Raw genomic sequence first — 26,611 nt, forward strand, 5'->3', positions numbered from 1 at the left:
AAAAGATTAATTAGTTCACTACATGGCAACTCCTCCTGATCTCACCCTGTGTCTCAGTGAGGACATCAATCGAACCCATGTGCACCATTGCTGCTGCAAACTTGGCAGCCCATGTAGATCCATGCCTTGCATTGTTCCTCACCATCCATGCTGTTGATTGACTGCTCATCAACGTCTGGTCTGAATTCAATAGCCCCCGGTGTTTCTCCAATTCCTTGTAGTATTTGTTGTCCAAGCGGCCAGGTGTTTTAGCTTCAAGAGGGACAGTAGGATTTTGACCTCCATTTCTTTGTGGGTGGCATTTGGTTCTCAAAAAGGATACATATTTTCGACGCATAGAAGGATCGTGGGCATGAGTGCCATTGGAGTAGAGGCGTTTTGAGAAGGAGGAGCAATGAGACATGCCAATAGAATGCGCCCCAGAGAGCGTCACCATCTCATCAAGCGACAAACCTTTTCGTGAAAACCTGAGCTCAAGTTGTTCGGCATTGAAGTGGGGAGGAGGCAGACTTTCAGCCACTTCATCTTTGTGAGATACGCGCCCATCACGGCGGCCTCCTGGCACAGTATAGTTGATTCCCCCCACTTTTAAGGCACCATCACGAGCTGCAAAAGCAATTATGTCCGCACATGAAACGGTTTCCGGGCACAGAGCCTCAAGTTTGGCTTTTGCCTTATTGATGACTTGGAAGCCTCTTAAGCTTGGGTTGTTGGCTGGATGTTCTTTCTCGGAAAGGTTGCCTGGTGTGGAATCCAGTAGTACAGAAGCATCACAACCCTGAAACGCAATAGAGAATCAAGTCAAGGAAGAAAATAAGGACGTACGTTGATGGAAGTTTATCAAATTCTAGGAGGATTTATAGAAGCCATATGCGCTTACCCTCACAAAGCAGTCGTGGAAATGCATTCTAATGAGGCCAGCAGCAATGCCAAGATTCCGGGACACAGCTTTATCTACAGTCTTTCTCACAACTGCCTCCGCAGATGGACATTTTGATCCATAGAAGCCAACTTTAAGGGATGATGATAATGATGATCGTGGAAAAGCCATTGTAGATGCAGAAAGATGAGCAAAAATCAAGCATAGGAGCCATGCAAGGGCTTGGAACCCGGGCCTTTCACAAGTCGCCATTTTATGGGGGAGGGAAAGAGGTGAAGGAGAGAGGAGAGAAGCATATATATGAGCATTGGGTCATGGAGATGGGAACCGAGAGAGTAGCTGATAGTATATATAGGTTGAGAAAAATGGAGAGAATGGTGAAGGGAGGAAGAGTTGGTTCTACTATTTTTAAAAAGAAAACGTGTGTTGCTATTTGAAGCCCATGATGTTAATTTTGGGCACCCTTTAGACATGGAGAAGATCGGAGAAAAGTAGGGGATCAAAGAAAATAAATGAGAAAATTGAAAAATAAAAAGGGAAATAATGAAATATAAAAACAAAAATGGGTTTGAATTTAATATATTTTATAAATTTATATATTTATTTATTTTGTTTTTTTTAAAGAAAGTAATATTTTAGAAAATATATAAGTATTTTACACTCTGTATTTACTTTTCATATCCAAATAGAGTCTGATTCTTAACGCATTTTTAATAAATGGTTTCAAAAACAGTTTTTGAAAAGGGTTTTGACTCAAAATACTATGTCTTAAAAAAAAATCCATAAAGGACCCTCGTTTTCAAAATAATGTCCAATCTAATGTGTTTGTGCCACGTAAATTGTCATGTCATAAAACCGTAGTCACCAACTACAGCTTTAACTTTAATTTTATATATATATATATATATATATATATATATTTAACTTTAATTTTTTTAAATAAAATATTATATTATTTTGATTTTATATTGATTAAAAATATGTAAGTGGTGTAATAAAAATATTAAACTTTAATTAATTTCATTATTTAAATAATAGTAATATATGAAATTAAATAATTGATGTCTTTAATTTGATATAAAAATATATTTTGATAATTTTATTAAAATATTTGGCAATACACTCAATATAAATATAATTAGTTATAAATATATTATTTTATACCCTCATAATGAATAATATTATATTATTTTGTTTTTTTGTGCAAAAATTAAAGATAATTATGCACTTGTACAAAATATAATATGACTTCAAGTGGGTAAATAATTGGAAAATTACTTAAATACAACAAAAATATTTTTTTTTTCCATTTTTCTCCTTTCAAAAAAATTACTTAAATACAACAAAAATAATTTTTTTTTTCCATCTTTCTCCTTTCAAAATGGGATCAAAATGGAATGGAAAGGTTTAAAATATTAAACCTAAAAGAATTTGTTTTTCCACTTCTTAAAATATAGAATTGTAGAAAGAAAATATCTTCGTTTTTCTAATCAATTCACTATTTAGTTTAATTGTTTTGGTAAATAGATGAAAATACTTTTGGAATATTTTTGTAAATTCATTGATAATAAGAAAAATGTTTCTTATTGGGTACTAATAGAAGTTTTGGGCAAAAATGACTTTTTAAAACAGAAAATTCATAAAATAATTTTATTCTCAAAATAATTTTTAATGTGATGTGTATCTTATTCATGTGGGTATTCACATCACAAAACTATAATTGGTAATCATGATTTTTGATTTTTTTTTTTATAAAAATAGTAAAAATAGTAGTTGGTGATCATAACTTTAAATTTAAACCTAAAACCAATATTTTAAGTTCAAATTTTAAATCATGTGAATGTTCAATTTTTAAAAAATTTATTTTGATTGGAGGTTTAGATTGTAAATTTTAGAAAGGTAATTCGGAAAATGAATAAACTTAATTGGGAAAAGGGGAAAAAGGTAAAGAAAAGTTAAAGCCGTAGTTGGTGACTACGATTTTGACTGTTTTTAAAAAATGAAACCGTAGTTACCAACTACGGTTTTATGACATGGCAATTTACGTGGCATAAACACATTAGATTGGACATTATTTTGAAAACGAGGGTACTTTATGGATTTTTTTTTTTAAGACATAGTATTTTGGGTCAAAGCTCTTTTGAGAATATGTGAAAATTTGATTGCTTTGTTATTTTTGTTATTGCCGTAGCCTGAGCCTTTGGGCTATTGCTGCCAGGTCTTGGCCGAGTGACTAGAAACTCACTAAGATGGCCCAGTGGGCTACACAAATCAGTGAGCCCTATTGGCATGCCTTAGGGTGCAGATCAGCTGAGCAACCAGCCGGAAACTGTCTGCTCTAACTGAGACTGCGGCGGCGTTGGACGTCTCCGGCTGTCTCAGAGTATGGAAAACCGCTGCAGCTTCTGGCTTCCCAAGAAGAAACGTTTCTGTGCAAACTTTCGTATCAACGATTCCGTGTAAGTATCAATTTCTCTCTCCCTTCTCTCTCTTTATATGCTTTGATTGGATCTCTGATTTGTAATCTAACGGCCCAGGTTTTGCGGGAACCACAACACTAGGTCTGATGCAGAGTGGGTGCCATGCCCAATCGACCCTTCTCAGTAATCTTTTATTCTGATTCTTCATTTTTTTTTCTTCATCCTCTGTTTGGTCGCTGAGAAAGAAAAGAAAAGAAGATGAACTTTGAAATATACGTTTTATCAATTGGGTCAAATAATTCTCTGTTGTTAAGTTTTTTGTTTTCTCTTTGTCTTGCTAACAGTTTCTGTGCAACCAAAGAAATAGAATTGTTCTCTGTTTAACATGTTATGCTCTTGTTGTTTTACCTGATTTGTAGCTCTGTACTGAGTGAAAATCTTGAAGGACATATGAAAAGATGCCCATTACTCAAGCAAGCTCAGTCCTTGAGTAGTCAACCTTTCTACCAAAAGGGCATCAATGGTGGGAAAGATGATGAAAATGAAGGAGATGAGAAGGGAGCAGCGGCACCCACATTAGCTTCTTTGGAGAACGCTACCTCATTGATGAAGAGGAACGCTGTATATAGCATGACTGTACCTGAATTCTCCATATTAATTAGTAAAATTCAGTCTATTCATAGTTCAATACGTAATGATATTCGAGACTCTTATAGGGTGCCTGAAGCTTGCGATATATGGATCAAGAGAGAAGTAGACCGGTATACAAACTGACATATTTAGTTTATTCTTTAATGGGGGGTTATTTGGTTTACAAAATAGTTTGTTATTTTGCAGGAAATTACCATTTCAAGAGAAACATGTTGTGCAACAGGCGTCAATTCTTGGGAATTTGGAAGAATTTGGGGTATTGGAGAAATCTAGTGGTGATGACCAAATGGAGCAATGTGACTCTGATAGATCATCAGGGGATGATAATGGAGTTCCTGCAGTAGTCGAGTTTGGAGCCGGAAGAGGGTACTTGACTCAAATGCTTGCAGATTGTTATGGGATCAAGAGAGTTTTTTTGGTTGAGCGAAAGTCATACAAGCTGAAGGTTAGCTGAATGCATTCTTCACTGAACCAGCATGTCTTTCCTTAAATGTTGGCAGATTTGGAAATGTTCAATGATAGGTTTTTAAAGAAGTATAATGAATTCACATTTTGAACTCACTGCATCTTTGAAGTAAGATTTGTGTATGTATGTATTTTAATTGTTATAATGTGCTAATGCTACTTCTAGGCTGATCGATCACTGCGACAGAAAGAGAGCTTGATATTAGAGCGTTTGAGAATTGACAGTAAGGTTTTCAAAATCCTCTTGGAAGAAATTTCATTTCTTTGCTGACAAGTTTTTTAATAGATCAAATGTAATGTTTCTTTATTCTCTCTATGCTACAGTTTAGCCAACTTTAAGGAATGCACTTAGACCGAGTAAGATCATAACATTTATGAGACTATTAAAAAAATGCCCCCTTTACAAGGTCGAGCATGCGTGGCCTTGTTGGTGTTTTGACAAAGACATAAACATTAAGTACTTATTGGAGCTTATACATCTGCATGTACTAACATGCATGCATGGCCTTGTTGGTGTTTTGACAAAGACATATACATTAAGTACTTATTGGAGCTTATACATCTGCGTGTTCTAATGTCCGAATTTCAGTTTGAGGCTAACCATGTGTCTAGGCAATAAAATTATGAAACTTTTAGGACTAGTGCTTTTGTAGATTCATTGTCCCAATTACCAAAATGCTAAACAATAATTGGGAAATGCAAATACTGATATTCATTAAAACTGTAGTTGTAATGACTTGCTTTTAATTGTATGGATATTGTTCGCTTTAGGCCTAAAGGGGCACTCACAACTTTAAAATGCATTTGTAAGGTTAAGAGGAATTCATACTTATATTCCCCTTATCTGATGTGGGATATCATAATCACCCCCATGCAAACACATTTTCGTTGTGTCTTATGGGATTGTGGGGCCAAACAGCCAACACCTCTTACGAGACCAAACAAACCCCCACACTGGGTTTGGAGATCGACTTTGATACCATTTATAATAATCTACTTCCAACCATGTAGATATTATCCACTTTGCACCCTAAAGGGTCCTTATAGCTTTAAAACATATTTACAAGGTTAAGAGGAGCTCATGGGACATAACGAGGACATTGCGCCTGCATTGGGGGTTGATTGTGATATCTTATATCAGATAGGGGAAAAAATTTCTGGCATTATATATGTATGAGCTTCTTTTAACTTTGTAAACGCATTTTAAAGCTGTGAGGGCCCTTTTGGGTGCAAAGTGAATCATATCTACATGATTGGGAGCAAATCGTTACGATAGTTTATTTATGTTTGAGAATTTCATAGTGCTAGCTTTTGGCAAATAGCTTCTTGGTCTGTTCTCCTATTTAGAGTCCGCTGCATTAACCCTACTTCAGAATCTACTCTTTCTCACACTATCATTTGCAAAATAACAAGTCAAAACTTCGTTATATTCTGGTACCAAAAAGTACTGACCTTGCATCAGTTTCATTTGACATGTTGATTTCATCTTTGTTTATTGTAGGATCCTTTGTTATACCTTTTGTTTATTGTATGTTTATAAATGGCATACCTTTGGCTACATTGTTACGTTACAACATTCAACCATTGCAGTTGAGGATTTAAACTTGAAGGCAGTTGAGTCTTTACAGGGAGTTCCTTACCTTGCAATTGGTAAACATCTATGTGGGCCTGCAACAGGTGATTAACATTTGGTGCAACTCCAAATAACTTGCTGTTAAATCTTTACTCTTAAATCCATTGTAAATCTGTTGATAATCATCTTTTGTGAGACTCTCTGAGTCCATTATGAATTGTCAAACTTTGCTGCAGATTTGAGCCTGAGATGTTGCCTTGCTGAGGAATCCAATCAAGATGATGCTGTTCAGTGCTGTAGTGGTCATTACCTCAGAGGCCTAGCTATAGCTACTTGTTGCCATCATCTTTGCCAGTGGAAACACTATATAAGTAATCAATTTTTCATGCTATTTAAAAATATATATATATAATTTATAGTTGGCACAACCTCATTGAGTTTAATTTTCATGATTTGCAGACATCTGTTTCTATCATGACCTGCCTAAATTTTTAAATTTTGCTGCCCTGCAGATAAAAAATATTTAATGAATCTGGGGATCACTAAAGACGATTTTCATGCTATTACTTGGTTTACTAGCTGGGCAGTGGATGCAGATCATGGCTCGGATCTTTCAGACGTTGCTGGTTGCAGACTGCATCTACAATCAATGTAATTCCATTGAACTCTTAGGCCTTAATGCCATCCTGAATGGTTTTTTTTTTCCAATTTCAAACTGTATTTTCTAATTGACATATTGATTTTATCATGTTGTCATAGTGAGAAGAAAGAATGTGTTGAAGATGTTGGTGGAGTTGCTGAAATTGTGCAGAATATGAAAGCCATGGAAAGGGCAGTAGTAGGGTTCATGTGCAAGGAGATCATAGACATGGGGAGGTTGATGTGGGTCAAAGAACATGGGTTAGAAACACAGCTTGTGAAGTACGTCCCACCGACCATCTCTCCAGAAAACCATTTACTGATTGCCAAACATGTCAATCACCTGTAAGATGCTGAGGTTCCTTCTCCCACTGAAAAGCATTGCTAGTTTATACACTGATTCAAAGATTGAGAAACGAGAAAACTCCATCAAGCAGTGGATAGAAACACACACTAGGAAGTTCCCTTATCTTCCATTTTCTTGTACTTAGCTATGGATTATCGAGCTGTAAATTTGCTCGTCGGTGTGTTGAAATATTGAGCTCTATTCAGTGTACCATGGCTGGTCTAACTACTCAAATATATTATGATTTGTCTTATAGACCATCAGCCAAAGAGATTTGAACTCTGACACAGCATAGCATAGTTGCTGTAATGCTTTATGGATTGATTATTCAAAGATATTAAGATTCTTGACAAAGCTGGCTTTTGTGTCTACTTTGAGAAAGCATGGTATGGAATACATTCCAACTTTGAAAAACCACCTCAACTTTAGAGGATATATGGTGCATCCCACTCATGGCCGCCTAGTGGTTTGGTGCTTGAGACTAAGGACGCCAACGTGGAGAACAAGAAATACAGAGATGGTGATCCAAAAAGTGTAGACACTGAGATTGAGTGCATCCCTTCAGTTGTCGCATTCTGCATGCCTTTTTTCTCGACTCGAAAAGAAGGGTTTTTTTTTTTTTCTGTATTATTATATTATTAATAGAAAATTGAATAAGGTAAAATCTAAACTGTTAAATTATATTTAATTAATATAATAAAATAAATAATATATATATATCTTAAGATATTAAATGACATGTTATATCATATTTATATTTAGTTGGTAAAATGAATAAGAAAAAAATAAAATATATTTTATTTTTTAATATCGTATATTTATTTAAATAAAAAATTATATTACATTTTAATATATACTATTAAAAAAATATGAAATTTCTCTTGCATTTAGTGTTATTTAGAAAGTATTCAACGATTTTAATAAATAAATTTTTATTAACAATATTTATGATTAAAATATTTAAAATTTATAAATAAAAAAATTCATATTAAATTATTCAATATATGAAAGTATTATATATATATAAAATGCATTTTCATTAATATTTTTTATTTTTTTAATCAAAATTTTAGTTTTTTAATTACAATTTTTTATTTTATAAAATAAGTAATATAAAAATAATAATTAAATCCAAACAAAATTCATCAGTGCATAAAAGTTTGGAGATGCGGGGTATCGAACCCCGTACCTCTCGCATGCAAAGCGAGCGCTCTACCGTTTGAGCTACATCCCCTCATGAGTTCCAGGTTCAGATTTTACGTAATATTATTTTTAAAAATCATCATTCCATATCTCGTGACTCGTGCCATTCCCATATATCATCCACAAGATTTGGGTGAGGCCAAGAACGATGGTGTCACTGCGAACGTGTCGCTACCTATATAAGAGAGCCTTCGCCTCCTACAGTCACACTCGCACCCCACCTCCAATGGAACCCACTGGAACCATTGTCTTCACCACAGTTGGCAGACCTCACTACGGCTTCGACCTCTTTTCTCTCAATCTCGATCCCAATCTCATCAACCACACTTCTGAGCGCCGCCTCACCGACGGTACTTCCATCAATTTCAATGGCCACTTCCTCGACGAAAACCAGACCCTGGTTTACGTCTCCGAGAGAAGCGGCTCGCCTCGAATTTATCAAATCCGGCCCGGAGTAACCAAACCTGAACAGCTGCTCTCTGTTCCCGGCAGTCTCTACCATGACCGTCCGATCGTTAAGAACGGACGGCTGTACTTCGTGTCGGCTCATGAACGGCCAGAGAAGCCCTTCATCAGCTGGTCTGCTGTTTACTCCACTGGGCTTGATGACAAGGCAGTTGTGCGGTTGACTCCTCACGGAGTTGTCGATTACAGTCCGGCGATTTCTCGGTCCGGAAAGTTCATAGCTGTTGCATCCTATGGGTCTCGTCCTTGGGGCGGTGAATTTCATGAGCTGCACACTGATATTGTTGTTTTCCGGGAATCGGAGCCGGAAAAGCGTGTTGTTGTATGCGAGCGTGGTGGTTGGCCCACCTGGTCCGGCGATTCCAACCTCTACTTTCACCGGCAGGCTGATGATGGATGGTGGAGCATTTTCAGCGTGACTCTGCCGGAGGATTTTCAATCTTCTAGTATTTCCGAGGCTCCTCGCCGGATAACCCCGCCACGAGTTCACTGTTTCACTCCTGCGGCCATGCAAGGTAGTAAGCGAATCGCCGTAGCGACTAGGCGGAAGGGGAGCAATTTCCGGCACATAGAGATATTTGATATTGATTCGAAGAAGTTTTATCCAGTGACCGAGTCGCTGAATCCGAATTTCCATCACTACAACCCCTTTGTATCTCCCGAATGTGGTTTTCTCGGCTACCATCGATTCCGAGGGGAGTCATCACCGGGCGAATCGACCATTCCACATCTCGATCCCGTAATGTCTCCAATAAATGAACTGCGGATGCTGCGACTCAACGGATCGTTCCCGTGCTTTTCTCCGGCCGGTGATTTGATTGCTTTCAATCACGACTTCGAAGCGAAAGGCGGCCTTAAGATCGTGAAATCAGACGGTTCAAAGAGATGGACCGTTTTGAAAGATCGTACGGCATTCTATAACTCCTGGAGTCCTACAGAAAAGCATGTGATTTACACTTCGATAGGACCGATCTTTGAGTCTGTAAAAGCGACGGTCCAGATCGCACGAATCTCGTTCGATCCATCGTATCTGGATGATGATCGTGAAGACATTCCAGCCGATGTGAAGATCCTTACCAGAGAAGAAACCGGCAATAACGCATTTCCTTCTTGCTCGCCGGACGGCAAGTCCGTGGTTTTCAGGTCAGGCCGCTCCGGGAACAAGAACCTCTACATTATAGACGCCGTTAACGGAGAATTAGAAGGCGGTATCCGTCAGTTAACTGAGGGACCATGGATTGACACCATGCCTAGCTGGTCGCCAGACGGAAAACTCATCGCCTTTTCGTCGAACAGGCACAATCCCGACAACTTGAATGCTTTCAGCATATACGTCATCCGGCCCGACGGCTCCGATCTCCGAAGAGTCTACGTGGCGGGATCTGAAGGTTCAGTTGACGTGGACAGGGAGAGAATCAACCACGTGTGTTTCAGCGCTGACTGCGAGTGGCTTCTTTTCACGGCCAACTTGGGGGGCGTGACGGCTGAACCGATTTCGCTTCCCAATCATTTTCAACCGTATGGTGACCTGTTCGTGGTGAGGTTGGACGGAAGTGGATTGAAGAGGCTGACATGGGATGGATATGAAAATGGGACGCCAGCATGGCACACTGGGAATGAGGTGGATATGGGGCGTATGTGTTTGGGGTCAGAGAATGGAGATAAGTTGACAGGGGAGTTCGATGAACCATTGTGGATCTCTTGTGAGCTGTGAAACTTAAATTTATGGCTGCCAACTGCCCACTGATGTGAGTGCAAAATCATTCTACTCGGACAGCTTAATATTACAAGGATGTTTCTCTGCTTTACTTTGATTTCATCATTTTTATATTTCGTTTGCAAGCTTCTTTTTCAGGAATGAATTTATATTGCATTCCAATACTTTATATTAAAAATTATGTTACTCAATATATAAAAATAATTTATATGTATATATATTAAATAATACATATATTAGTATGATATATTTTTATAAATATTTTATAATTTTTTTAAATCATAAATTTAATTTTTAAATTTTGTAAAATAAATAAAAATTTGATAAAAAACTAAATTTGTAATACATGGTATATGTATATACTTTAAATCTTAATTTAAGATTAATATATTCAAAAAAGATATTAAAAAATGATGAATAATATATTTTATTATTTATATCAAATATAAGATAAAATAAATGATGTAAAAATTATTCATTATCGATTAAATATTGGATAAAATATGTATCGACTTATCATATTATATGTTATATTCAACCTACTAAAATGGCCCTAAAAATTAAAATATACAAACCAATCAATACTTTTCAAATATGGTAGGCAAAACCTTATATACAAGTATGAATTTCAAGCTATAAAATAAATTAAAATATGAATCTAACAAGAAAAACAGAAATCTAGAAAAGGAATGGAGAGACAGACTCAACCATGTATCATGATTATCTAAAAAGATATGGACAACGAGCAGGTTTCCTTATTCCAATTTCATCAAATTTATTGGTATCTATTTTCATCAAATCTTCTTACTCAACCCATTAAAATTTTTTTTTCAATTTTTCAATTTTTAAAATTTTAAATTTTATTAAAATAAATATAATTTATAAATAAATATCGATTATAAATGTTTATAATTATTTTTTTATTAAATTAATATTTTATAAATATTAAAAAAAACAAATCAAATCAAATATTTTTTTATTTAAACATTATATATAATCAAGGTAGTATCCGCACATGTCCCAATTTTTTATTTTTTTTAAAAGAAATCAAACCCGTCATAAAACTACTTATCTCATTGTCATCCTTAACCACAAGTATAATTGCAAAGTCTACTATTTAAATAGTCAATACATTTTACCTAACTCCAAGACCTCTGAAAGTCTCTTGGACAACTTGTCTTACGATCCTCAAATTTTCATCATCTTCATGTGAAATCCCTTTGGAATTACCTCCAAACATGAAATTAACCTTTTCTTGATATTAACATAAGAAGATATTTCAGTCTTACCCTAATAAATGGAAAACAAGAATATAACATATATTTATGGGAATTTTCTTGTTGAAATGTAATTTTTAACCCAAATATCATAAATTTTTTCAAGAAACACTCCCTAACGTAGAAAAGAATTGAATTTTAAGGAGGCATACTCATCTCTCTTCACCATGAACCCCTAATTTTGGAAATGAGTTTAAATGATAAGGATTCAAACTCAATGCATAGCTTAGGTTTATTTAGGGAAAGATGAAAATTGGTATGTGGTGATTAATCCCATATAAGATTGAAATATTCTAAGTAACAATTGATCTATTACCCTTCATTAGCATCCATCAAAATTGAAGTGAATTGGTTTAAATCAAAGATCTTAACACCCCTTAAGCTTTTAATACCATTTTTGATAAAAATATAATGATTTAAAATTTGGTTGATCAATTTTTGAACTCATACGCTACGTCAAAACACTTACAAATTCTTTGTACAATCTTCAATTGCAAATATCTTCAAAATGTAGCAACTATGTATTACAATTGATCAAATTGATTGTCAATTCCCATTTGTGATTATGAAGAAAATTCTAGTTTGGAAGGAACTAACAACTATAAAGTTATATACACTCTTAATGCTTTGCACCATAGCAATTTGTTTTAACTTTGAATATAGTGTTTTGAGATGTACTTTTACTATGAATTCGCATAGAGAATCAGGGTTTATCAATTCAGTTGCTTCTGTTAAAATGATTAATTGTTGTTATAGCCAAACAAAACTAGATTAAAATAAAATCTAAATGAAGAAACGATGAAAAATGAATGAAAACAAACAAAAATGTGAGAAGAATACTCCTGAAAAACCTAGGATCTAGTAGGATAACATTAGAGTGGGTGAATGAATGGTCTTTAAAATATTATAATATAAGGGTTGAGATTTTTAACTTGATGGAACTTGTGAATGGGATTTAAACCTTTTTAACTTAATTGAACCCTAATAGATTAAAGATATCAATAAAGAGACAATTACACATAAGATACAATGATTTTTACGTGGAAAACCTCCATATTAACTGTAGAGATAAGAAATCACAAAGTTTGAGACCTTAGATCAAACATCTACTATTTGGAATCAAGATACACATATTTACTTGGTTGCTTGTCTTAAGACTTACTCTTCAATACCTATATTATGATTCACGTCTACGATACAACACTTCAAATGCTCCAATGGATTCGCCTTAACCTCTTAGGGAGTGTTGGTCATACAACAACCAATAATTCCAATGTACAAATTGTTGAGAGTTTTTTTAGGAATGATAGGGCAAATTAAGATTTTCTTTTTGGAAGTATCCAACCCTAAAACACGTTTAGGTAAGGTATATATAGGGCTAAGGGCTTAGATGGTTAGAAACAAAATTTTTTTAAAAACTAAAATCTTAACTTTACAAAAATTAATGAAAACATTTTAACTCAATTTTAAAACTTTCAATCCAATCATACCTTATCAAAAAACTAACTTGCCTTTACTTAAACATTTTCAGACTACCTCAAATCTTTGATAGAAAGTCACTATCTAAAAAGATCAAATGTCACAATAAAAATAAACAAAATTATCAATAATAAAAACAAAGCATAATGTCCCAACAACTACTAAGTCATATCTTAACTAGAATGAGATCTTTATATTCTAACAAGATCATACTCTTTCACATTTGATCTCAAAATAGTGAAACCTTAATCCATCTTAAGATCTACTCAAAGGTTTCACATATAACTAATCAAATCAACCATCCCTTGAATCAAACCCTCAGGGTAAGCATTCAATGAGCATAATAAGCATCAATTATGTCTTATCCTAAGAGACTTGCAGAGAATTTTTATACAAATTCATTGATAAATCTGAATATAAGAATAAGGACATATTACTTGAAAAAACACTCCTTTATTGAGGATTTTTCCTATAGGAAGCAATCCTTCCTCTAGATCAAAAGAAGTTAGACAATCATGGTGAAGAAAGTCTTAGATGAAGAAGAAGAGAAAATATTTTTTTTTTTTTAAATTCTAACTTCATAAAATATGGAGAGAAAAAATGAAGTTGCCCCCTCTTACATTGTATATGAATGCCTCAGCCTAAACAGAAAATCTATTGTATCCATCATACTTAACTTTAATTAGAAAACCCTAAAACAACACAAAAATAACAGAAAATATCCAAAAGTCTATCCTCCGAAGGAAACAAGTCAACATGGGTTGTCTTTACACTAAATTTAACATTGGAACAACTTGGTGTTGAAATTTCCATGGAGAAATAACCTGATATCAAAATTTGCATAAAAAATGTTCATCATAAGTGATTGTCAAAATGCTACTTCTTATACTGAAATAGGTATGAAATGGGGGGTTTTTGTGTCAAAATTATATCTTCCAATTTCACCCTGTTATGTAGAGTTTTAGTAATCTTGGCCTTGGACTAGTCTAATTCAACCTCAAATTCCTTTCCAAATCAAGATTAGCATGGATTAAGCTCCAAAAACAATTTTTGCTAGTTTTATCAAAATTCAGAGTTTGTATTGAAGTTGTATCAATTATTTCAATAAGAAATTACTCAAATTTGGAGCTTTCTACCTAAAAGCGAAGACATCAATATGGTATCAAAATGGATTGTTGTATCAAAATTGTATTAAAATGAAGTTGAAAGGACATTTTATACCTTGTATTGAAATTTCCATACACCATTGTCCTTTGTTGAAATGTTGTTTACAAAATGACTTGGAGAAGTATCAAAATTTTGGCTAATCACACCCTTTGCAAATTTCTTCTTTTCATCAATTTGGTTATCAAAATCCTTCAATTGGTCTCGTAATGGCTCTTGGAAATCAATAAAGGAGAATTATTCAATAGGGTAAGCTGAAAAGAATAATTATTAGGAAGACTCACTCATCTCAAGGATTGTTATAAGATTATTTTACCATTGGATATGTTTTCTATATTATTTATAAATAAACTTGAGATTGTCAATGATGTGGAGCTCATACATTATGATAACTACAGGTAATCAACTGTACATTTCTCATACCCGAAAAAATTGATATTCACTTTTGAACAATCAAGTGACTGTTTAAAATTTGCCATTTTTTCTTCTTTTTTTTTTTATCAAAAAATTGAGATTTTTTAAAAAACCTTGTAAAAAAATAATTTTCAATATCTCAAAAATTAAAATCATATCCTAATGTTATTATATCGTTTTATATATAGAACATATAATTAAAAACTTTGTTACTATAATAGAATCAATAATTACTTTTTACAAGCACTCATCAATTGAATAATATATAAATATTCAATTGACTAACACACACTTATTAAATGGAATAACTCATAATTATTCATTGGGTAATATAGCATGTGAAAAAACTAAACAAAAATAAATTAAATTATATTGTAATGATAATGTATTTATATTGTAAGTATAATGCATTTATGTCATACCTATATTTTATTACAAAAATAATAATTCTAAAAATGTTTATTCATACCCTATTGGTATTAACACATCGTATCAATATATTAACAACATTCATTAGTGCATTAAAATTATTTAATAATTTTTGTATATATATATATAAAAATACTACGAGTATCGTGAATTCAAATTAGTATTTCACTTAGTTTCAGAAATAATTTATGATATATGTATGATGTAAAATATGGTATGATCATACCAAATTATCATTTTTATAAAAAATTTCAAAACTTTCCTAATTAGGTTTTATTGTAACGTAAGTGTATTTATATGGTAATTATAACATATTTTTGTTGTACCTGTATTTTATAATAAAAGTAATAATATTGAATATCACTTTTTATACTTTGTTAATATTCAATATATCAAATATATTAACATCATTCACTTGATGCATTGAGAAAAAAAATTATATATGAAAATTAAGAAGAAAAAAAACACTATGCAAAGGGAAAAAAAAATCATATAAATTTTTTAAAATTATTTTATTATAAAAATAAAAAATGATTAAACATACTCCATTATTTTCTTATTATTTTTAGATAATCTAAATGAAAAATTAAACATTTTATCTTCTTTGAATTTAATACAAAAAACATAATTTATCAATTTAAAATTTATATATATATATATATGAAAAAATCATCATTTTTATTATATAATTAAAAATTAGAATAAAAGTAAAAAATGTAAAAATAAATTAATAAATGATATTTTGAAAATATTTTTGTTTTTAATAGTAAATTTAAATAATAAATTATATAATTGTAAGGGTTAAACCAAAATTTTGATTTAAAATTTGAATATCAATAATTACAAGGGAGAATTACCCAATAGGGTGGGTTGGATAGAATAATTACTAGAAATGATGATATATTCTAATAATTCTTGGGAATGACTTTAATAGACTTAATATACCAAAATTGTTATTTAACTAAAACTTTTAAAATTCAAAGCATTTAAAGTCGTTCACTTGATTTGTCAATACATTTATGGTGTGTGAGTCCCACATTTATTGTAATTATTGATATTCATATTTTAAATTAAAATTTTGGGTTTAACCCTTACCATTGTATATAATTTTTTATTTAAATTTACTATTTAAAACAAAAATACTTTTAAAAAATATTTTCAAAATGTCATTTATTGTTTTTTTTTTTTTTTATTAAGAAAAAAAATAAGTTTTATAATTATATAATAAAAATGATGATTTTTTCATATATATATTATAATTTTAAATTGATAAATTATATCTTTGTATTAAATTCAAGGAAGGTAAAATGTTTAATTTTTTTATTCAGATTCTCTAAAAAGAATAAGAAAATGATAAAGAAAGTTTAATAATTTTTTATTTTTACAAAATTTATATGATTTTTTTCCTTTACATAGTTTTTTTTTTCTTTTTTTCATATAATTTTTTTTCTCAATCCATCGAGTGGATGATGTTAATATATTTGATATATTGAATATTAATAAGGTATAAAAGGTGATCCTTAATATTATTACTTTTATTATAAAATATAGGTACAACAAAAATATGTTATAATTATAATATAAATACACTTACATTACAATACATTACAATAAAACCTAATTAGGAAATTTTTGAAATTTTTTATAAAAATGATAATTTTGTATAATCATATCATATTTCACAACATACCTATATCATAAATAATTTATGAAACCAAATGAAATACTAATTTGAATTCACGAGACTCCTAGTTTTAAATATATATATATATATATATACAAAAATTATTAAATAATTTCAAAACACTAAATAAATGTTGTTAATATATTGATACGATATGTTAATACCAATAGGGTATGAATAAACATTTTTAGAATTATTACTTTTGTAATGAAATATAGGTACGACATAAATGCATTATACTTATAATATAAATACAATATCATTACAATATATTACAACATAATTTAATTTATTTTTATTTAATTTTTTCACGTGCTATATTACCTACGAATAATTGTGAGTTATTCCATTTAATAGGTGTGTTAGTAATTGAATATTTATATATTATTCAATTGATGAGTGCGCTAAAAAAATAATTATGCATTATATTATGATAACAAAGTTTTTAATTGTATGTTTTATATATAAAACAATATAATAACTTTAGAATATGATTTTTATTTATGAGATATTGAAATTATTTTTTTACAAGGTTCTTTAAAAAATCTCAATTTTTTTAAAAGAAAAAAAAATAGCAAATTTTTAAACAGTTACTTGATTGTTCAAAAGTGGACAACAATTTTTTCGAGTTGAGAAATGTATTGTTGATTACCTATCAACCTATACTTATCATCATGTATGAGCCATACATCATTGACAATATCAACTTATTTATAAATAATATGAAAAACATATTTAATGGTAAAATTGTCCTTTAAAAATCATTGAGGATGAGTGAGCCTTCATAGTAATTATTTTTTCTAGCCTACCCTATTCGATAATTCTCCTTAATTACAATAAATGTGAGACTCACGCACCATCAATGTTTTGATAAATCAAGTGAAGTGCTTTAAATACTTTGAATTTTAAAAGTTTTAGTTAAAGGGTGATTTTGGTATTTAAGCCTATTAAAGTCCTACCCAAGAATTATCAGAAGAGACCACCATTTCTAATAACTATTTCATCCAAGCTCATCCTATCGGGTAATTCTCCCCATCAATAATGCCTTTACTCTTTGTTGCTTTTTTTTTTTTTGGTTGCATTATTTACTAAATAGACACGTCAAATTGCTTATACTCTTTTTACTTCAAAACCAATAAAATAATAGCATTTTGTTCCATTTGAGGTTATATTTATAATTTTAAATACATAAAGATTATTTTGTTGAAGTGGAGAATATTTTGGCCTTTTTTGTCATAAATGTTTTCATTTTAAATATCCAAATAAAATTAAAAAGATTCAAAAAATATTTATAGTTTAAATTTATTTTATTTCTTTCTCAATTACCTTTTTCATAAACTCTTTTATGCAAACAAAATCTTAAAATTTAAGGAATTATTACTTTTATTTTTTAAATTTTGATTAAAATATTGATATTTTTTAGTTTTTGTACATTTACTTTACTATATTTTCATTTCTTTTTTCCTTAATAACCAAATTACCAAAAGTAGGTTTTAAAAAAGCTAATTTATTTTTCCTCCCTTATCTTGTTGTGAACCAAAAAAGGAAAATTTTGCTTACTTTTTTTCCTTCATAGATTCAATATTTCTCCAAAGAATTATGGATCAATGTAGACTTGACAGGTGGATTCCATTCGCTGGTCATGTATGTGACATAACAGCCGGGTTGATTTAGCAGGACAGAACGAACCTCAGTGGAAAGATTTTTGGTGTTATTTTGTGGGCAGGTATCTTGGACCATCTCCTCCAATCTCTGAGCTTCAATCTCTGATTGGTCAGCCATGTCTGCAACCTCGTCATTCTCTGTATCAACTCCTACCTATATGACCCATTTGATCAGAAGAAGTAGGAGTAGAAGCGGAGGCGCAGTGGTGTTCAATGCCATTTCCTCTCTCAGAAAGTCTCATTGTTTGAGGCCGCAGTCTATGACTGATGTCTTTTTCAGGTACCCTTATGGAGCCACCAAGAGGCACTCGATTTTCACCAGTACTCGACCCTTTTCCCCTGTCATGGAGTGGCAGGACTGCACGTAATTTCATCTCCATCTCTGAAGCTTTTTCATATTTTGTTTTGTTTTTTTGGGTCTTCTAGGATCAGTTCAAAAAAATTGAGTAGAATCAGAAAATTGGATGATGATGATTTCTGGTTATTATTAACCTTGCTGTTTTTTTGGGTTATTTGGGTATGGTTGATTTTTTTGTGTCTAGGGTGAAACGGGATTTATGGAAGTGTTCATTATTGACCATTTTGATGAATTGGACAGACACCCATTTTGATTTGGTGCTCAATTCCTGAAACGAGTGCTTTGCTGCATCATTAGAATCATCAGTTCTGGTGGAGTTTGTAAACACCTGCTTGTTTGACTGCTTGGAATTAGGGCCTTTGAGTTTGAACTGAAAACTTCAATTCCAATTCATACCAATAGATCAAATTTGAAATCTAGAAGCCAATTTCCCTACTGGGTTCTGTAGAATTGGAGTTTTAAGCCAAACTCAATCTCTAGCAACCAAGTACAATCAACATGTCCCTTTTTGCATCAATATATAACCTTTCCATCTAAAGGCAGACTCTGCTTTCTCATAGTAATAGATCTTCCTTCATGGAACAATGTTAGTGGATGCAGTTGCCTTTTCTATTCATGTTTTTGCAGTTGCTTAATTAGTCTTTAGAGGGTTCTACAACTTCAGGTGGATGAGTCTTTACATGGATAGATAATTCTCTATACATCTAACCCAAGCTTCAAGCTTCAAGCTTCAAGCTTACTACTATTAATTAGAACATGTGAATGACTGCAGGGTGAGGACTGAAATCGACGTGCCTATTTCAGTTGCCTATAATTGTTATTCTGATCGAGAATCCATTCCCCGTTGGATGCCCTTCATTTCATCTGTTGAGGTAGGCTGAAACATAACTTGATTATGTATTCCCCTTTTGTATCTTTCTAATGTAAAGTTACCTAATGTCCAACCTGCTTTTCTACAATAGAAATTTGTTGGGAAAATCCCCTCTAAAAGAGAACCCCTCATTCATATTTAAAAGCATCCCAGTTCTTTATAACATTGACCAAGCAAATGATGGTTGGAGGGAAAATGCTGATGCAAACTTATTGATCTTCATGTTGGGTATATTTTTCTGTTTGTAATTCTAAGGCATAGTCTTTTCCAACAAATGTTCAATGTTATTATTAGGTTTATGACATATGAGACCAAGCTGTGAGTTTGCTCCCTACTAACATCTAGGGGTACTTAATGTAAGTCTGTTTGAACACAATTTGGTATAAATTGAACAGGTTTTGGAAGACAAGCCTGATCTATCAAAATGGTCGCTAAAGTATGAAGCATTTGGTCGTGATATTGAATTCTCTTGGCTTGCTCGAAATATGCAGGTAAGGATGTCAGTGTACCCTTTTTTTCCTCTCTTTTTGTCATAATATCGAGTCAAGCTATTTTTACTTCATTTGCAGCCAATCCCAAATCAAAAAATCCACTGGAGATCTCTGGAAGGTCTTCCTAACAGGTAACTGGAAATTTATGTTAGATGATCATAACACAAACAACGACATGGGCTTCAATGTAGAATTAATTTACAGATTCCTTTTTGTCTTCAATTGATTAATAAGCTGTTGTTCAAGTCTATACTAGGCATTACACAGCCTGGGAGAAAATCACTTTAGGTATAGGAAGGTTTAAAGGAATCTATATGTTGAAGAATCTTATGGAACTAGAAGCTTTGAGTTATAGGAATTGAGTGTATTTTTGCAGACATGAAATGAAACTGGCCATCTCTGAATTAGAAAACCTCTAAAACTGGTATTTCATTTGTTTTGATATCGGAATTTTGTTAACTTGATTTCTCATATGGCAGAGGAGCTGTTCGGTTTTATCCAAAAAGTCCTTCATCATGCACAGTAGAGGTGAGTTTACATTAAACTTATCCAATATCGGGTTTTAACTTAACATTAATGTTTCTATATTGCTCCAACTTTGTTGAGATGACCGATTTGTCAATGGAGCCGCCAAGAGGAATGATAATTAGCATAGAAAGAGCAAAGAAATCTTTTTATTGATCTTATTCTCTTTGATTGTAATCCATTCTGCTTGTGGGTAATTTTGGGGGAATGGTCACAGGGAATGAAATATTTCTTTTATGTCTTCTACTTTTGGGTGGCTTAAATTTCAGTGGTAGACCCTAATGACTAAATTTCTCCATTCCAGCTAACAGTATCATATGAGATTCCTCAGGTCTTGATCCCAGTGGCATCGGTAAGCATTCTTCACTTAGATCCAAACAGGGGCTTCTTAAATCACTTAATGTACATGTTTGGCTGCAAAGAAAAAGATCAAAAGAAGATGAAGTAACATTTTCTCTCTAATGGTGATTTTATTCAGGCACTGCGGCCTTTTCTTGAAGGCTTACTTCTACGTGGGTTGGAACGGTTTGCCAAGTTCGCAAAAACCTATCATGCTGACTCCACAGTTTGATTACCTAAACTCAATGGTAAGCCTCACGGTGGTTGATTTTTCATCATTGATATCATTAATGTGTTAATATGAAATATTATTAAGATGGAAGTTCTAATCTCTTTGTTGTAAGGGAAAACTGTTGATGTCAAACCATGTAGTAATTTCATAACCATGACAAGGAAAAATGTATCGATTAGACAATTGAATATTCAGAAGTGCCAATAATACTCGATTTGTTTTCTAACCGTTGAGAGGGTTGATCTGTCTATTCTCTAGACTATATATATAAGACTAGACAAGATTTCATGGATATATACGATAAAGTCAGTGAACAATCAACATAGAGATGAACAGAGGGGGGAAGATATAATGATTGTTGCTCCTGTTTCCAAATTAAGGGGCCCAAAATGGAGACCGACAAAAGGAGAGAGTGTAGAGAATAGATGTCAAATTCTGTCATTGAATGTGAACATAGAGATCATTATACACATGGAACAAATGGATGGTCACTGGTCACTCTGGACTTGATGCCAAAAATAATCCATAATGACTTAGCAGACAACAATAAATCTAACTTTATTTACCCCCAACCTTCCACTCGTTATATACATGACCCAGAAAAACTCACCGGCCAGAGCTAAACACCAGCACCTACAAAACTGCTAGCTGCTTTTTCGAGCATTAAACTGAAGCAGCTACAAACAGTATACCCCTCCTGACAAGAGAGGTTTTATTCAAATAATTATATGTACATCCATCATCGGTTGCCATTGTTGTCCAATAAGCTCCTCAAACTGCAAAGGGCCTCCATGGAGATGTTGCAGCACCTGAATCTGCGTTGTCGTGGAGGTGTTGGTTCAAACTGATCAGGAGAAGAAAAACAAATGACAATAACAGTGACATTGTCAAATGTGTTGAGGCGCAGAGCCTCCATGACAAGGTCCCTTGCAGACTGCTCTGGGTCATCATGCCGCTGTAGGCCACGACGCACAAGGCTAACTGCCTCCTGACTAGACATCTTATCCCAAATACCATCACACCCTATGATGAGGAATTCGTCCTCCTCTGTTAATACCACCTGCCTGAATTCTGGCTCTGCAATGAGCGGTGATGCAGAGCCCCGGGGGAACTTCATATCCCAGTCCCCCAGTGCTCGGGTTACTGATAAAACCCCATTGAGATACTCACCACCATCAACATCACCATCAACAAAACCTCCCAATTCCTCAACACGCTTCCGTTCTAATGGGTAACTAGGTCTATGGTCTTGAGACATGTCTACTGCCTGACCTTTTCGACAAAGAACTGCCCGGCAATCACCAGCATTGGCAACCATTAGAGTTCTGCACAAATTAAAAAAGGAAGTAAATAATCAAACAATGCCTCAAACGATTACATGGACAATCAAAACTAAGAAAGTGCTGGGGCAACTAATTCCTCCTACAGTTGGAACATTTGCTAGTTCAAGCAAAGTCCAACAAAATGATGCATAACACCTACTACCCAGCATCTAACTTGTTAATCCTAATCATTAATTTACCTCCCAAATATCAGAGCAGTAAGTGCTGTTGTCCCAGAAGAACTGCTCACGCCACTATCATCTGCCAAAGCTAAATCAGCCTGAAGAAATGCCTTCCGGACAGAATTTTCAACCCTCTCCAAGAAAACATCATTAACTTCAGATGTGCGAGGAAAGTTAGCATCTTCAAAGAAAAATCTGTCCACATTTTTTCTGACATAAGCTGCAGCTTCAGGTCCTCCATGACCATCAAATACCTGCATAATATCCAACCTCAATCAGTTCTAACCTAACTCAGATGCAGGCAATAAGAGTAGTCGGTAGACCCAGAATACAATTCAATTACCCCATAAAAAGCACATGGGTTCGGGAGCCTAGAGACTGAACCCAAGTGCATAGATAGATCATCTATCCTTATATGCTCATCTTCCATGTACCTCCTTGGTCCAATGTCAGCAAAGCTACCAGATCGGATGCAAGGGACAAATTGCACAATAGCAGATTCAAGAGTAGCGTCTGGATTTTTCTCAGGAGATTTTATATCCTAGGACAAAAAAAAAAGGGAATTATATGTCAAGTGTTTTCCCTCAGAAAATCTACTATTTATAAAGCCACAAGTGCTATCACTCAGATGATCAGATCAAGATAAACAAAAAGAAAACCAAAGGCCGTTCATGGCCAATTATTGCAGAAAATCACATAAGAAGCAATTTCCCCTGAAACTAGACAATAAATATTTTAAAAATTATATATAAATTATTTTTTTTTCTCTCATAGGAAGGGGAAATTTTGCTTTCTAAAAAAATTCCACTTGATCCTTCAAAACAACATATAGATATCATGACTTTTAATCACAACTGCAAGTAAACTAAAATCACATACAAAAAAGTTCAATCAAAATCCAACTAAAATTTCGAGAAAACACTAAAAGGAAAAATAATCTTAGGTAGTTTAGGTCATGATCGTCATCTAAACTTTTCCTCAAAAACACCTATCCGATCAGGATTTCGTCAATCAAGATCGATTTAGCCTAACGAGATTACCTTTACCCACGTTATTTCGAACTCTATCCGAATAGTTCAACCAATTTTCAACAAAATTCAGTTTTGCTTCTACAATCAAACGATCTGACCAATTCTCAACAGAATTCAAGCTCGCCGTACAACATATGAAGCTCAAATCCTTCTTCACAAGGATGAAATCCCCACAGCAACAAACATAAAACAAAAAACAAAAAACAAAAAACAAAAAACCAAAACCAAAACCAAAAGCTCACCACTTGAGTGCCGGATGAATCAGCCGAAACCGAATCCGAAGCGCAAATCGGATCAAAACTCGGAGAGGAAAGAGACGTCGAAATTGCCACCACGTCCTCGATATTGTTTTCTCTTGCATAATATTGAACGTCCAGCACTGGAACCCTCTGTTGACACACAACCTCAGCCTCCGCTACCATTTTTGCTTCAAAATCATGCCAACAAACACAACACTTGGAAATCTTGATCGCAAGCGCTCTACTCCTTATAATTTTCTGAAATTTGCTCGCAGTTTCTCGCGTTTTCTTCAGACAGAAATATCAAAGTCTGAGGCAGGTCGATTTGAACTGATTTTTATAGAGATGAAACGTAAGAGTTGTGGGAGACTGGGAACCGGCGGCCACCTGTAAAGTCCGGGGTGCAGATAGACGCGTGTCCATCTCGGAGCCTTAGGATTCTAGACACCGTTTTCACACACGCGCTTGCTGAACACGTGAATATTTCCAGGTAGCCGCGTGAGGTTTGACGAGTGGAGAGGGCTAATGCGGTGTGAATTGACCAAAACGCCCCTCTCTTTGAACCGGTCGGTCTGTTGACTTTTTTAACACCACCTTGCGTCAGCTGAAATTTTGGGTTTTCATCATTGTACATCATTAGAGCGTTTATTACTTGTCATTAACATAACAGTTTTCATAATGCACAATCATTAATATCATAATTAAGGATTTTCGATGCTGTTCTTATACATTTTTTTCTGATATTTTTTAATTTAATGATTAATGATGAGTTAGTAAGGATAATTCGGGCAGTAAGGGGAAAATTAGGAAAGTAGGAAAGTAGGAAGTAATTGCCGAGGAGGAGGCTTGCGTTCACATTTGGTTGACGTGGGAAGACGACTTTATTGATGCAAGAGTCAGAGTGCCGTTGTTTATTATTTGACAAGGAGCACCCTCGATTTCATACGAAATCACGAAACAGCCCCTCATGAATCATGAATTCACGATCACCCACCAACCTTGTAGTTCATGCCAAACGTAAGAATATACGCGTAGACAGAAGATGTGATATGATGACATGATTAATTAAATTAACGTCACATGCTGGCTTTTGTTGAGTGGTGTTTATGGACCTTTTCGATTTGAATTTTGTGACTCCTAGGCAAACTGCCACTTAAACGACTTCGTTTTGTTTTAAAATGCTGACCTATCTGTGATATCATTGGATTTGGGAGCCAAGGTCATTATTATTGGACATGCTTGGAAACGTTTCTAAAAATAATTTTCAATATGTATATAAATAATTTTATTTTGATATTTAATATCCATTTTTAATTTTTTAATTTTTGTTTTTATTTTCATTTAATTTATTTCTAAATCCCCGTTTGAATTATATTTCTAAATATGATTTTCCTAATCATTTATCATAGTACTTTTCAATTGTTGTAAGCAAACAGATATATCGATAGTTTAATAAATATCGGTAAATATTTTGACAAAAATATCGATCAAACAAAAATTGTTTAAAATTTATAAAAAAATACTTAGAAAACTTTATAAAATAAGTAAGAATGTATATATTAAAGTTATTTTATAGGTGTAATTGATACAAGTATGATTAAAGATAATATTTGTCAGATTTTTATAAAAAAAATTAGTCTAAATTCCTTTAATATATTTATATTCATTTATTTTAAAATTTTAAAAATACTTCTATTAAAACATATTTTATTACATTTTAAATTAAAAATTAAATTGATTTATATAAATATTTTATTTAAAATTTAATTTCTAAAATTTTATTACAAATTTGTGGTGACAACTTTTTCTAATAAATTAATTGATTTAAATAATTAAAATATTAATAATTTATAAAATATTACGATTTCATTATTTTTTTTATATTGTAGCAATTTTTTAGTAAAATTATATTTTTAAATGATAGTCATTTTTTAAATAAGATTAATGAGATAAATATGAAATGTAATTTAAAATAAAATATAAATTAAAAATAAATAATTAAAAAAATGATATATATATATATATAAAGGCGATTTTTGAAAAGTTGCTAAAAAATCAGCAATTTTTTTACGCCACCCGTTTGCATGCACGTTGTCCCATTATCGATTTTATCATCAATTTTTTTTCTTTGTTACCTATATATTGATGATGATTTTGGAGATTTTTCACCTGCTCGATTATTGGATCGTCACCATTGATAAACGATTTTTCACTAATATTTCAGTGATAAATTCCAATTTCGATTGTTCAAACATTAGTTCTAAGTTTACTTGTATCTCACACTTTTGATGACTCCAATCTTTTTCCATTTTTTTTTCTTTTCTTTTCTTTAAAAAAAATTAAACTTTTTTTTAGTGTCATTCATGTAGGAGTTCATAGACGAACTTTTCTAATAACTTATGCTTTGTTAATAGAAGGCGGTAGTTAGACATAACCCTAATTTTCAAGGAAAAAATAGTTATGGTAATCTTAAAGTATTTACCACAATTCATGTTAGAATTTGTTATCAAATTAGAAGGTACGTTGGGATGGGTATGCTTCCAAGATTTGT

General features: G+C 32.8%; 5 protein-coding genes and 1 non-coding gene across 7 annotated transcripts; 3 read left to right on the top strand and 3 right to left on the bottom strand.

Moving 5' to 3' along the window:
- Positions 1-10: 10 nt before the first annotated feature.
- Positions 11-1,132, bottom strand: LOC117918199 (peroxidase 5-like). Its single transcript, XM_034834707.1, has 2 exons — positions 881-1,132; positions 11-778 (listed from the first exon to the last, which is right to left on the bottom strand). The coding sequence occupies exons 1-2, from the start codon at positions 1,130-1,132 to the stop codon at positions 11-13; spliced, it is 1,020 nt and encodes a 339-aa protein (XP_034690598.1).
- A 2,024-nt stretch (positions 1,133-3,156) lies between these two features.
- Positions 3,157-7,330, top strand: LOC117917337 (tRNA:m(4)X modification enzyme TRM13 homolog). The gene is made up of 9 exons (XM_034833581.1): positions 3,157-3,339; positions 3,418-3,483; positions 3,720-4,061; positions 4,138-4,396; positions 4,583-4,640; positions 6,007-6,093; positions 6,226-6,360; positions 6,502-6,640; positions 6,749-7,330. The coding sequence occupies exons 1-9, from the start codon at positions 3,266-3,268 to the stop codon at positions 6,975-6,977; spliced, it is 1,389 nt and encodes a 462-aa protein (XP_034689472.1). The 5' UTR covers positions 3,157-3,265; the 3' UTR covers positions 6,978-7,330.
- An 805-nt stretch (positions 7,331-8,135) lies between these two features.
- TRNAA-UGC lies at positions 8,136-8,208 on the bottom strand. The gene has a single exon. It is a non-coding gene; the product is annotated as a tRNA-Ala (tRNA).
- A 158-nt stretch (positions 8,209-8,366) lies between these two features.
- On the top strand, positions 8,367-10,523 carry LOC117919098. Its single transcript, XM_034836173.1, has one exon. It carries the CDS (start codon positions 8,404-8,406, stop codon positions 10,354-10,356), a length of 1,953 nt encoding a protein of 650 aa, XP_034692064.1. The 5' UTR covers positions 8,367-8,403; the 3' UTR covers positions 10,357-10,523.
- A 7,974-nt stretch (positions 10,524-18,497) lies between these two features.
- Positions 18,498-21,512, top strand: LOC117918647. The gene is made up of 7 exons (XM_034835442.1): positions 18,498-18,834; positions 19,601-19,700; positions 20,095-20,190; positions 20,269-20,321; positions 20,670-20,718; positions 21,020-21,067; positions 21,194-21,512. The coding sequence occupies exons 1-7, from the start codon at positions 18,587-18,589 to the stop codon at positions 21,284-21,286; spliced, it is 687 nt and encodes a 228-aa protein (XP_034691333.1). The 5' UTR covers positions 18,498-18,586; the 3' UTR covers positions 21,287-21,512.
- A 187-nt stretch (positions 21,513-21,699) lies between these two features.
- Positions 21,700-24,372, bottom strand: LOC117918646 (probable protein phosphatase 2C 49). Of its 2 annotated transcripts, XM_034835440.1 has the most exons (4): positions 24,064-24,372; positions 23,134-23,331; positions 22,809-23,044; positions 21,700-22,611 (listed from the first exon to the last, which is right to left on the bottom strand). In XM_034835440.1, the coding sequence occupies exons 1-4, from the start codon at positions 24,241-24,243 to the stop codon at positions 22,026-22,028; spliced, it is 1,200 nt and encodes a 399-aa protein (XP_034691331.1). In that variant the 5' UTR covers positions 24,244-24,372; the 3' UTR covers positions 21,700-22,025. The 2 variants fall into 2 exon arrangements, with proteins under 2 accessions (XP_034691331.1, XP_034691332.1); XM_034835441.1 differs by lacking the exon at positions 23,134-23,331.
- Positions 24,373-26,611: the final 2,239 nt, after the last annotated feature.

This window comes from Vitis riparia, chromosome 7 (assembly GCF_004353265.1).
Source record: "Vitis riparia cultivar Riparia Gloire de Montpellier isolate 1030 chromosome 7, EGFV_Vit.rip_1.0, whole genome shotgun sequence".
NCBI classification, from domain to species: domain Eukaryota; kingdom Viridiplantae; phylum Streptophyta; class Magnoliopsida; order Vitales; family Vitaceae; genus Vitis; species Vitis riparia.